Genomic DNA, 13,537 nt, shown 5'->3' with positions numbered 1-13,537 from the left:
TGGGAGAAGGAATGAAAATGAATTGTTTCGTGGTGCGGCTGATATTTTCCTTTCCTTGAAGGGGCGCCTCCTTACTGAGGGGCAAATATCCAAACATGTAGAGAGACATTCTATAGAGGTTCTGGTTCGGACTTTGTTTCTCTGTCTAGATAGGGTCTGGTCTTGCTCTTTTTGTGTGTGTTTTTGTTGGTTTGTTTGTTTTTGGTGTTGGGAGTTGAACCCAAGGTCTCTGTGCTGAGCTGTGTCCCAGCCCTTTTCATGTTTGAGATGGTATCACTGAATCTCTGAATTCCTCAGCCTGGGGTTACAGTGTGCTGAGTGCTGAGATTATAGGCAAGCACGCTACAACCAGCGTGGTGTTTCATGTTTTTAAGGCAGCTTCAAGTAGTGTATTTGCCAGTTTGAAAAAAGTAGTAGGTTAATTTCCCCAAAATGAAATGCTTGATGATGAAAGTTGAATTTTTTTAGTTTCAGGGACATTGGGCTGTGCATGATAGGGTAAAATAAAAATATCCAGTTAAACGTCAGTTTCAAATGAGTGTCTCATACTGTGGGGCTGACTTGAAGCTCACAGGGAGTATGTTTCATGATCATGTTTTAGGAATGGGATCAAGCAATAGAGAATTCTGTCAAAATCTCTATGAGCATGACAAATATTCTAGCTTGGAAATTCATCATTGGACCTTTTTTTCCCTGCAGAAATGGAAATTCTGTGCATCACAGTGATCCACACAAACAAAAACTGATTTCAGTATTTAGAGGCGTGGCAGTCCTGCCTTATTAAATGGAGACCTAAAATCCATATTCTTCTTTTTGAGCTAATGGCAATAATCCCACAGTTCAGATCATTAATAGTGCCGTCACACGCTGTTCACATTACTCTAAGATGATTGCTGCTGTCTCGCAAATTTCCCTTGAAGTTTTCATTGAATGAAGCATTTGAGAGCAGGGTAAAGAAGAGCATGATAATGTGACAGTTTTTAAAGGAGAAGACATAGTGAGCCTCATTTGGGTTTTATGGCTATGGAATAACATGAAAAAAATATGAATTGCTGCAATTACCCTCTTAGATCCTTTATTCAGCTCACATTTGAACAAGAGTGCAGGGAAATCTTCTTTTAATGTCCTCTGTCACGGTGGCGAGAAAAATGGACTCATATAATGCAAATGAAAAAGCAGAGGAAATGTCTGCTGTTTGAGCCAAAAGGTACCAAGGAGATTGAGAGACTGTAGTTGTATCAGAGACTTATTGGTGATTCTTCACCATGGGGTTAAGAGCTGTGATTGTTTTGCTTTTGGTTTTTCTTTTCCCCGCAAAAACACTGGAGCTTGTTTTCTCCCAGGTGCTATTTTCTTAGTTTGTTAATATTCACAGAAACCTGGACATAATTGGCATAAACCAGAGCTAGCTTTAAGAAAAATGCAAAGTCTAAAATTGCTTAAACTTTGCATTGTTTTAGAAAATGTGTAGCTCCTGGGCCGGGGATTTAGCTCAGTGGCAGAAGCACCTGCTTAGCAAGTGCAAGGTCCTGAGTTCAATTCTTGGTACTAAAAAAAAAAAAAAAAGAAAGAAATGTCTAGTTCTTGTTCTCCTGTGGCCCTGAATCATTGATTGAGAGCCAGGAGATAATGATCTAGAAACTCCAGCACTTAATGCAAGAAAGGGTGAATTTGCCTGGTTTTGATCCTTGAAGGCTGTGCTGGTGTATGTTATGTGCCTAGTGCATTGAAAATGCCCTGTGAATGTGCCTTCTGTGGAGCCAGGAGAGTGTTATCTGCAGAAAAGGCCTTACCGCGCTTAGCTTTTTCCATTATTCATGATGCAGTCCCTCTTGGCCTGCAAAGCACAGTAAAGGGCTCTTGCTTTTAATGACTTGTAAATCAGAACTATTCTGTGGTTTGTGATACTCCTACTTGTGTTCCTTGTGAAATTTCCATTGGAGAGAATAATTTGAGGATTTCCAGGTGAGAGATATAAATGGTTACAGGGGACAGAGAAATTTCAGAGTCAGAATTGAATGACCACCTGGCACGGCACAGATGGAAATGCAATCCCCCCCTCATTCAATCAAGGTTGATAACTTTCTCAATCTGTTTTGGAGATCACCAAGTGTCATTTATAGAAGCTGGTCTAGTGGGGGGAAATACATGCCTATACCGGAGAAGTTGTTCATTTATCTGCATCGATCCCTGCTCTAGCCCAGAGCTGACACTAGGTCTGCACACTCACTTCCCATCATGCTCTTCCCTGGGGCCTGTGCTTCTCCTGGTCGCTCTTCTAGCTCCAGTCCCCTTGGCCTGGGATGGGTAGAGCTGTGTTCAGACCTTAGGTCACATCAGACAGTTAAACTCCCGGTTCTTCCAGGGCAAGCATCATGGAGGGAAAGAGGAATTGTTCAGCAGGGGCAGTTTGCTTTGCAAGCTGATAAAGTTCTAGAGGTCTATTGTGCAATATTGATGCAGTTAGTAACACTGAATTGTGCACTGAAAAACAGTTTTAAAAAACCGCTATGTCGTAACTCATGGAATTGTTTCAAAGATCTGTATGTTGTACTGGGAATAAATTAACAATTACACTTCAATTAAAATAATTGCTGAAAAACAAGCAAATGAAAGTCTGTGTCCTTGCCCCCCAGATTTCTGACTCCGAGTCAGGAGTGGGCCTGGACCTTGCCTTTCTGTCAAGTGGCAGTGATGCTGGCCCTCCAGGTCCAGGTCACATGTGGAGTAGGTCAGATTAAGAGCTTTTGCCTGCCACCACCCTGCATCCCCTTGTTGTTTTGCATCTTTTCTGTCTCTGCCATATAGTTGAAGTCCATAACTGAGTAATTTTTGGGAAAAACACAAGGCAGTTTAGCAACTAGTGTCATTAACTCTAGAGTCTGAAAGAATCACTGTGTGGTGCTATCGACTTTAGACTCACGGTGTTTATTTTCTGAATAAAGGCATTTACCATCTGCAGAATTAGAAGAAATCCATCTCCCAGCACAAAGCATAAATCAATAATAATTTAAACTGGATATAGAAAGCCCAGAAATCTATTCTCAGCATGCACCACTGGTTACAATAGAAGTAAATCATAGTGGAATTCTTTTAAGTTTTTGGGCACAGAGTCGTTTTATTTACTACTAGCTATGCCAATAACATTACTCTATTTTATTTCCAAGATGGAGATGTTTGTAAAATTGTCTTTTTGTGTGTGTGTTTCAATAGGAAGTTTAGATTTTCAGAATCTGTACTGAGATTTACATTACCAAGAAGTTCAGAACAGTTAGGTGTGACAGAAGCCTGCGCGTGGCCCCAGCAAGGTTTACAAGTGAGTGGGGAATTAGAGGAGGGACAGATGCAGCTGCCTGAGTGCGTCTCTGAGTGGCATCATGGGAGGGGTCCTGGCTTTGTAGAGCAATAATTGTGCAAGGATTAGAGAAGACCTGGGAGAACATTGAAACTTGAGGGCAGTGCTCTCCAGGAAAACTGGCTGCTGTACGCTTCTCTTGTATAAGAAAAGCTCAACATACAATTTAAGGAGCAAACTAAAAAATGGACGATAGGAAATAAGTGTTCCTTTTGTAGGTGGAGGGGATCCAGGGTGGGCAGGGGAGTGAAGGGGAAATAAAAAGGAGTACGGATTTACATATGCATTAATGATGATTGTATTCATTATGTATCACAAAAATGTATTGCTACGAATTTTCAAAAGAGCTTGCTGTCATGGTGGCTGTATTTTCGTTCAAAACTGTTCAATGTGGCAGCCACTAATCACCTGTGGCTGGGGAGTACTCAAAATGTAGACGGTGCTGTTTATGCTAAATTTTAATTGTGTTTAATTTTACTTAAGTAGCTGCATGTGGCTAGTTACTACTGTATTTGACAGTGAACTTCTAGAGAATAGCATGAGAAATAAGTCTGGTTCTCTGTTGGTAGCCAGCACTCACCCCTCCAGATAGTGAAGCCAGTGGGTACTGCAGTTCTTTGTTAAAATGGTGCAGGATTTACTTATCATCTTTGTACATCTTCCTGCATGCTTAGGTCACGTGTAGGTGACTTAAAATACCTACCTAGTGCAGTGTAATCACCCTGTGAATGGTTTAAGGAATAATGGCAAGAAAAGTGTGTGTGCCTGTTTAGTAGACAGAACTTTTTAATATTTCTATTCCAGTAGGCTGAAAAAATGTAAATGATGCTGTATCACGCACTCCATTGTATTCACAGGTATGTGTGGCCATCACCACGGCCAGTTCTAGAGCATGTTCTTTACCTCCAAAAGAAACACAGTATGTGACTTCTGTCACTGACCTGCTTTGTCATTTTAAAGTTGAACTTTTAAATTTTGTGTCCACAAGTCTCTTTTTTCTTTGGTTTTATTCATTTCTTTAGAAAAGTATTTACTGAAGAAGTTATAAGCCATCCTTTATGCTGGGACTCTGGAAACGAGACCCTGAATTAGACCAGTTCCTGTCATCAGGGAGTTTGGATGGGGAAGCTGACAGCCACATGGCCGCCATGTTCCTCTGCCATGCCCTGGTTGATGATACTCACTGACCATAGTACTCCCTTTTCTGCAGCTCTGGGTGTGATCTCAACCCACGCCCTGAGTAGGCAGCCTAATAGTTAAGTGTTCTCTACTAAAGGAGTCGACATTCCTGATCCAGTCAGGAAGCAAATTGCTGTGTATGTATAGCTTGATAGGTGTGTGAATGGATGTGAATCAGTATGAAGTGCCTTGGTAGGGTGGAGTCTCCATCTTGGTGCCTCAGAAATGTAGGTGAACTAAATCTTAAATGAGGAGTTGGAAATGACTGTTTGGACCTAGCCCTAGGATGAAGGAAGAGAGATCTGTGTACCACTCCTCAGCCAGAATATCAGCCTGTTGAATTCAGTGGACCAGTCTTTAACATCCTTACAGCTTTAACGTCAAATGTAGTGCTTTCCTACCTGTGAATCCAAGATGGTGGAGGTGAGAGAAACGTGCGGGCCTGGTGCCTGATTACCGTTTGACTCATCTGTGTATCATTTGTGTCCCAAACCATTGCTGTTGCTCTTATCAGAGTTGCATAGCATCTAGAATGGGATTTTGAAGGAATTTTTTTCATCTCCTAACTTGGTGGCCATGGATGGCATGTCGTGGGTCCTGTCACCACTGAACCATAGCTGGTCCTCTGGGGATGGTTTCTGGGATATGGTCTCTGAGTCATTACTTTTACTGCTATGTGTGAATCTCATGAAGTCCTCATGCCTGCCTGTAACTTTGGTGGAGAACGTTTGGAAATCCCCTGTGAAGTCTTTAGCCTCAGATTAGAAAGTGATGCTGCTTAATGGTCAGGACTACAGACTACATTTGAGGAGCCTGGACCATGGTAACCCCAGAGCCCTCATGTTCCCGTTGCTGAAGAGGTCTAGGAGGGAGAGAGTGGGAGGTGTTGTACAGCTCAGGAGGGTGCTGCTGGAGACGAGGGCCATGAAGTTAGGAGGGTGTGGGTCTGACAGCAGTGGCTTCAGGTCAGCATGCCTGTAAGTGCCGTGGTGACTCAGGTGAGAGTTGTGGCTTCACAGGACTTGGCTGCTTACCAGGCATTTCTGTGAGCCTTGTCCTGGCTCTGGGCCTTACATGCTTTGATGTGTTAGGACTTCCCAGATGTGGAAGGTACCCATTTTACAGACAAGGATATTGAGCCTTAAAGGTAGAAACTAGTGGCTTCAGGACTTTCTCTAGGACCATCTACAAATAAAGCTTAGCACTCTTGCTGGTATGTGTCACTGTCTTCTGGAGCCTGGTGATCATGTTCCGTTTGGGTGGCATCTTCCTTTTCCTTGTCATGACTTTCATCCCAATGCTAATGAGCTTCTGTGATTTATGTTGCTCATGCAACACCAAAATCAGAACCGTGGTGATCCCGATTCCTGGCCTCCACACAGCTTGGCTTTCAGGAAGTCCTGCTGAGCCTTGGGCACTGAACCAGTTCAGAGCTGGATCTGGTTGTAAAGTGCCAGCCTCCTGCTCCATGACACAATGTTGTAAAACACCAGACACAGCTCTTGGCACTTAGTAGGCCACTGGGTGCTTCTGGGGCCCTTCTCTTCCCCTCGGTCCGGGCTGCAGGGTGATGCTAACGTACTGCACACTTTGGCGCTGCAGACGCCCACCCTGCATGCTGCTCGTCAGTGTTCCCAGCGGCATGCCACAGAGCCACAGAGCAGAGCAGCGCTCTCCCCGCCACCTGCTACTGCTGCTTCCTTTGCATTTTTTGCACTTTCTTTAGGCTTGCTTTTCTCCTCCTAGATTTCTTTTTTTTAAAATTTCATTTAAAAATGGCCAGACCCTAGCAGATAGATGGAAATGAGTCAGAGACATGCTGCTGTTTCCTGTGGCTGCTTTCCTGGAATGTTCTTAAGGGAACGCCTGTTAATCCTCCCTGCAGAATTGTTTCTGCTTATATTGGCTGGTTGGTGAACACCCTGCCCTCCCCTTCGCTTCCCCACCCCAGAAGTGACTTCCTTCTACCTTCCAGGGTGTGTTCTGTTTAAAATTAACCTTTCTGCAGGTCGGCCCCTTTGCTCAGGAAGAGCATCTGACCTTCCAGTCTATGAGAGCCAAGTGTGGTAAATGTGTGTGTATGTGTGGTTAGAGCAAGAAGGCCAGCTCATCCACTGGAGGCAGCGGGATTGTGATGTCAACCACAATCAGCATCTGCAAAATGGCAGTGGGGGCCAGCCTGCTGCATGGACATGTGAATATGTGGACTTGTTAAGGGCACAGCTGGCTTCTCCATCAGGTTCTCCTCCTCGCGGTAGCCTCGTTCTTGAACCTACCTCCAAATGGCAAGATCCTCTAAATGCACCTGTGGCCCCTGAGGCACAGTCGGTCACCTGGCTTTGGGAGTGGCTCCACAGAGAGGAGAGTTGATGTGCGAGAACCTTGAACAGCTGCCTTCCATCAAGGCCAAGGAGCGGCCGTTGTATGAGAGCCATGTGAAGACACATGTCCACATCTGGCCTTGGCATGACTTCTGGCCAGAGAGGAGCATCCATCCAATCAACTGAGAGACTTCTGCGGCACAGATGGCCTACTTTTGGGGAATTAGTAGAAACAGGCGCCAAAGAGATGCTTCAAGAAAAGAAACCCCACTTGAGATAAGACTGGGAAAGACAGTAGGTCATTGGGAATGGCTCTTTTAGCCATTAGTTGATGCAACAAAATTTTATGTCCCTGTGTGGGGAGACCAGTTTTTCCAAGCCTATAATAGTGAATGTCTTGTGATGAGTAGTCCTGTGATAAAAAGTTTCTTATGGGGGATGAAGGGGTGATGACCTTGGGATACTGTGTCTGCCTGGATCTTCAAGTGCAGCTGGGCCAGTTTACATGACACTGGGCTGTTATGGAGCTGCTTAGAATGTAGAGTTACTAACGTGAAGATACAATGTAGCATTGTAAAATGATTGTGACCCTTTGCTTTTAAATACACTGTAAATAGGAAATGCCTAGAGATGAAAAAGGGCTAATTCTTTGGTTTGATGGGTTCCATTAATGTTATCAACAGTAGTAATACACTGTCATTAGAACTGAAAAAAAATGTATTCAGGAATTCCATCCCCAGCCCCTGTACCTCTTAGACACTCAGGTCCCTGAGTGTCTTCCACTTCTCTTCCACTGTTTATTTACTTATTCCTGTCCTTTGTCTCCCATTCATCTCCTCTACAGTTTCTTTTGCCCTTATCCCTGACTCAGCTTTCCTCTTCTGGTTTTCTCAAAACTTCTCATTTGCTGACAAACCAGCTTCTTTGGACTTTTAGCCACCAGTGAACAGAAACAGCCCAGCCTGGGGGCTGTAATTGCATGTGATTGCATGCTCTGTGTAAATGTGGAATTGAGAAATAAGTTATAAATGAGGGGGGTGATGTTCCTGGTTCCTCCTTCCCTCTGCTGCTTGCTGTGTGCCTCTTTCCTTTGGGGATATCTGAGGGTGGTGCTTTGTGTCATTTCCCCCACAGCCTGCCCTTCTTTGACCCTCAGAATACCCTTAAAATGCTTTTTGAGGGGTTGGGGATCTCGTTTAACAGTACTGTGCATGCTTAGCATGAATGGCCATGGGTTTCATCCCCAGCAGAAAAGAAATTAAAAAAATAATAAAAAATTTGTCTGTTTTCCCATACGAATAATACCTGGATTTGTTCAGTCTTGTCATTCTGTGTAGACTCCTTGGTCTGGTTCAGTTGCCAGAGTAACTGCATGTGGGGGAAGCTGCCAGGCTTTAAAGTTGATTGAACTGTGATGTGCTGACTGCCAGAAGAGAAGGCCATGTTCATTCTTAGCTGATTTAATTGTCTGTCCTTGGCATGTAGGATTTCAGGACAGCTAGAGATCACGTGAACACAGTGGGTTATTTTTTTCTGTTACATGTCGCTATGTAAAAGTATCTGTTTTAGGGTTCATACTTACTTGGACAGAAGATGCGGTGAGATTCCATCCTAATCCTGCTGGAGGGAGTCCCTGCTTGTCTGCAGTTGGACAGCTCCAGCATGCAAGTGCTCCCTGTCTGGTGGCGGAAGGCAGCTGTAAATGTTGGGGGTTGCAACTACAAGCCTTATCCGATGCCACCCACGGAGCCAGTGGACATTTTAGCCCCTCGCATTAGGAGCTTAGGTCTTGAGGCATGTGTAGCCAGAGGGCTGGACCTTAACTCCAGCGCTCTGTGGGCCAGGTCTCAATTAGGAGAGAAGATCGGCAGGTATCGCTGAGAAGGAAGCTGGGGCGAGGTACCAGAGAGGGGTTTGATGTGGGCATGAGGGGTACGGCCCATGACAGGGACATGAGAGGATTTCACAGGCAAGCGTCTGCTCCTTGGTTTTTCCTGGAACTGACCCAAACTGTAATGGAGTTACATGCTTGTATTGAATAAAAAAGATTGGAATTTCATTCATTCTTCCTTGAAATTTGCATTTGTATTGAATTACGATTTTGTTAAAAATAAGAGCTGAAATGACAGCTAAGTGTTTCTCCTTTACCCGTGTTTCTGGTGAGAAAACTGTTGAACCCGTGTCAGTGGAACACAAGTCAGTTTTCCCTTCTGCTTTGGCTCTTGGTCAGACTCAGGCACCAGCTCCTCCTATCTGGAGTAGAGTGCTGTGGTTAGGAACAAGGCCACATCTGCAGAGGCTGTGAATGCCTCCCCCCAATCTCTTGTGTGACATTATTGTTGATACTGAAGATGCCTGAGGTCACCTAGGTGGCACAGGCCTTTCTGAGAGTCCAGAAAAGGTATGGACCCTCTATTTGGAAAAATATCCATGCAAGTTTTGCATAAAATTTCAAGGATGGTGATGGATGTCTTGAGGCCTGTCCATAGGACGTAGGTCAAGAAATCTTGCTGTGGGCACTGCTGGGTCACCAGTGAATGTCCCTAAACCCCAGCCAGCCCATTAAATCTTTCCCTGTCCATCAAATTTTTACTTGTTTTTCCTCACTCGGCTAATAGGCATGAGTCACTTGATATTTGTAACACCACATGCCTTGAGGTGCTCATGCGGTAGAAATATTGAGTCATAATTTTTGTTTTTATTAAAAACCTCATTTTTCCAAAGGCTGCTTCTCTTTAATTTAATACCATCTCATCTTCAAGTTCGTGTACATTTTTGTGGCTGGCTTAGCTCATTTGCAAAGATCTCTTGAAGAAAAAAGATGTGTACATTCTTCTTAAGTCATATAAATTTGTTCAGTGTTAAGAAACCACTCTGACATCCATTTTTCTTCTGAGATACAGAAATACTGTTCTGCCATCTTCTGTCACCAGCAGTTTGTTTTTTAGTTCTTTAGAAGTGAAAAGATTGGAAGGGTGTGGGTGAGCGGAGGTACCCAGGGGAGAAGCGGGGTGTTTTAAGGGAGGGAAGGCCATGGTGTGATGAGTACATGCACCCGATTGTAGATTGCACTTAATCAAGTGACACTGACAAGTGACAGTCTCTTTGGATCCCATGTCAGAACAGGATAAGCAAGTCCTTGACCCTGAAAGGGAAGAGGTTTGTGCCTTTCAACCTCCATCAGGACCTTGGATCTTTAGCTATTATCCTGGCAGTGTCTGCTGTTGGTGGGTACTGTGTGATGCCCACAGATCTGTTTGCATTGCCAGCAGGCCTGCTGGGTGCTGTGTCTCCCCTCCTTGCATCCCCATATGGACACACGGAGTGTGGCCTGCCCTTTCTGCAGAGGGACTGAGCTGCTCTTACCAATCACATAAATAAAGGAGCCTTAAAAAAAAAAAACCTGATAATTTACTTGAGTTTGTGTAGGAAAAGAATTACTCAAAACCATTTTTTCCCCACTGGGGAAAAAAAAAGAGGGCAGGTTCTCAGAAGCTGCATGAAAGAGAAAATAGCAATCCCTGGATCCTGTTTGAATTTGGGGCAAGGCTTGCTGAGGATTTGTGCCAGTGAAGGAGATGATTGTTGGGCTTTCTGTGGCTGTCTCCTTCCTTTGGCAGCTGTCAGTGACCTAAGAGCTCTAACTGACTGTGGTTGTCCAGTTGAGTCGGCTCTGGACCCTGGATAGCAGCTTTCATTCTCTGGGCCAGTGAGAGTGTTGGAGAAGAATCATCCCAACCACAGGACACCTGTTGATGGAGACTGGGAGGAGCTAGAGAAGTTTGTGTTCGCATTACTAAGCATCCATCATGTGGCAGGATCTTGCAGAAGGCTACTGGCCAGGCTGGGTGTAACTTTCGATTAAGGCAGAGAGGAAGAGATGTAGGCCTCTGTAAAGATGTCACACTGAATGTAGCAGTAAATGGAAAAGATGAAGCTTTTTCCTATGCATTCGCTTTTGGAGAGAAGGGAAGAATGATTCTTTCCTTCCGTAAGCGTATCACAACCGCATTTGAGCTATCAATGAGTTTGCAGTAGGTATTTTATGAGACCAACTACTTTTAAGCAGGAATAATTGTGTTTAAAACAACTATCCCTTATGCCAAAACATTTAGCAAAAAGGTCTGCCTTTTACTTTACCTTCAGGGCGTGGCGTGGTTTGACTTTAGTTCTTTTCCATTGTTTTTCTTCTTAAGGAAAATGTCCAGGCAGTGCCTTCTCCACCCCAAGGTGGCCTTGGGCGGAGGGTATTCTGCTCATACAAGTGACCTACAAATTGCCTCAAGGGAGTGCCAGCTGCAGCAGCTCTGCCCCGGGAGAGGTACATGGCCAAGCTGCCTGCTCTCAGTGGCCTCTGACTGGGAATGCGGACTCATAGGAGCCGAGACAGCACCTGTTTGACACTGGCCTGGAATCCAGATGAGGGGGAAGGAAGAGCCAGTGGGGCAGGGAATGGAAGGGTGGCTCTGTGTATCCTGGCCGTAGCCATTCGGGCTCAGCATTGCCACTGCAGCAAGCAGTAAGCTGGTGTCGGTGAAGGAGAGCAGCTTCAGGACCCTGATTGTGATGCTGGGCTCCCACCCTTGCTTTTGCAACCCGTCCTGGGGTGGGGGGAGAATCAGAGCCTCCTAGACTTCCTTCTGGGCGGTCTTTCCTGGGATAGAATAGGTAACCATTTCTCAGTTATTTTAGTATGCTCTAGTGGAGTAACTTGCCAGGATAGCCTGTAATAGAAGGAGGCTAGAGAACCAGAAAACTCAAAAGTCCAGCATTGGAGGCTTTGCTGAGGCCTTCCCAACCCTCTCTTCATGGTTGGGGTTATTTAGAGAGTCAGGAGAACCTGGAATCTGTCTACAGAGAAGTCTGTTTAAATTCCTGCAGCAGACAGAAAGAAGCACAATGGCTCCCTCTTTGTAGAGTTGGTAAGGGACAGTCAGCACATGTACGTTACACTAGACAGTTAGGTCATCTTGACCATCGTTAACTTTTGTGCTCACATATTAGAAGTAGTTCTGAATGCAAGATGCTTCTCTTTGATGAGATTAACAAATGGGTTTTTGCATGGACATTTAGACAAGTCTTTATCCTTTTATATTTAATACCTCTGAACTGCTGCATTTCGGTATATCATACCTGACCTGTCACAGGTAATTGGAAACAAGTCTGTCGTGTTCTGCAGAATGTCTTGCTTATGGATGAGCAGCTGTGTCCTAAGGCCATAGGTAAATTTGTAGCAGGAGAGTGGGGTGATGCACAGCTTTGCAACAGACCCAGAATCCTTGACACATGGGTATTGGAAACTTGTATGTTCAGTAATCCCTGTTGCCCATTGGATTAGCTTTCCTGTTCTTGTGAATTTGAAAAGGCGAATCCAGCAACTGAATTCATAAACTTGCACTGAGGAAAACAGAGATTGTGGCAAGCACAAATCATTGTATCATCATCAAGTTCCCCCATGTTCCTCCTTTTATTTTCATTTTAGTCTCCTTCCCTCAATTAATGCCAATTCTAAGATTTCTTACACTTGGTAATAGTGATCGTAATTGGTTTGAGTAGAAATCATTTCAGTAAAATTTTCTTTAAGGTACTTTCAGTTTCAGGAGAGAATCCCACTTTTATTTATAACAGAAAATTTTACATCAGATCTTGAGTCCATTAGTGGCATGGGTAGAGCAAATTACTAGGACTTGTTTGGCAAGAGGCAGGATGGGGACAGCTATGTCCTTGTCATATAGTTGGTTTGTTAAAGAGCTGGGAGGGTGGCTGGAGATTTAGCTCAGCGGCATAAGTACCTGCCTTGCAAGCAGGTGGTCGTGAGTTCAATCCCCAGTACCAATAAAAAAAAAAGGAAAAAAAAGCTAGGAAGTTTGGTCAGGGATCATCTTCTGGCGAGGAGGGGTACAGAACACAGAGCCTACCCATAGGAGGCAGTCAGATGGTGCATAGAGAATCCTCCTGAGAACAGAGTTGAGGTCCCTTATGAGTTCCCTCTGCTGGGCTTCTGACTTCTAGCAGATCAGCTGGTGATATTTAATGATGATTTTCATTCTAGCCAAATTCAGACCCTGAACTGGTTTTGTCTGAAGATGAGAAAACTGACCATGAAGATACAGAAGAGACAGAATTGGGCGTCATGGAGGATCAGCGTAGCGTAATTCTGCATCTCATCTCACAGCTCAAACTTGGAATGGATTTGACCAAGGTAGGTTGCTGCCACCACTTGTCTGGGTTCCATCTCTGTCTTTGAGCCCCCTTTTCCAGGGTGAGCTGGGGGAGTAGGGTGAGGAAAAGGCCAGCACTGGGTGTCCATTGTGGATTTGCTAGGTGTGATTGGGAAGGATATACACGCATGCGCGCGCGCACACACACACACACACACACACACACACTGAGATGAGGTCTGTGATCCAGGCTACCCTCAAAGTGCAGAGTGTTCACAGCGCCCTTGCCTCAGCCTCCTGAGTGCTGGGCTGTGGGCCCAAGCCCCTGTGCCTGCCACAAGGGACATTTTTACATGAATGCATACCCTCAGCTTTGGCTCCCTGGTGGAGCTGCTGCACCTTATCCAAGGCGAGCGTCAGAAAAAGCTCGAGAGCATCTAGTTAGATGATGTCTCCTGTGTGTTCTAGAGAAGGTTCGGGGTGGCACCGTGGTTATACAGAGAAATGGTGAAGCTGGGACA

At 44.8% G+C, this 13,537-nt stretch overlaps 1 protein-coding gene across 4 annotated transcripts in view; it reads left to right on the top strand.

Annotated features, from left to right (window-relative positions):
- Positions 1 to 13,537, top strand: part of Osbpl10 (oxysterol binding protein like 10) — a 287,054-nt gene that overhangs the window by 235,756 nt on the left and 37,761 nt on the right. For all 4 annotated transcript variants that reach the window (XM_063257089.1, XM_063257092.1, XM_063257088.1 and 1 more), the window contains one exon: positions 12,908 to 13,057. In XM_063257089.1, the coding sequence (XP_063113159.1) occupies positions 12,908 to 13,057 (150 nt within the window). The remainder of the gene's footprint in view (positions 1 to 12,907; positions 13,058 to 13,537) is intronic.

Source organism: Cavia porcellus, unplaced genomic scaffold, assembly GCF_034190915.1.
Source record: "Cavia porcellus strain 051 isolate PalLab524CR breed Dunkin Hartley unplaced genomic scaffold, mCavPor4.1 scaffold_10, whole genome shotgun sequence".
NCBI classification, from domain to species: Eukaryota; Metazoa; Chordata; class Mammalia; order Rodentia; family Caviidae; genus Cavia; species Cavia porcellus.
The sequence above is the reverse complement of the archived record's forward strand: the minus strand, read 5'-3'. Positions and strand labels throughout refer to the sequence as shown.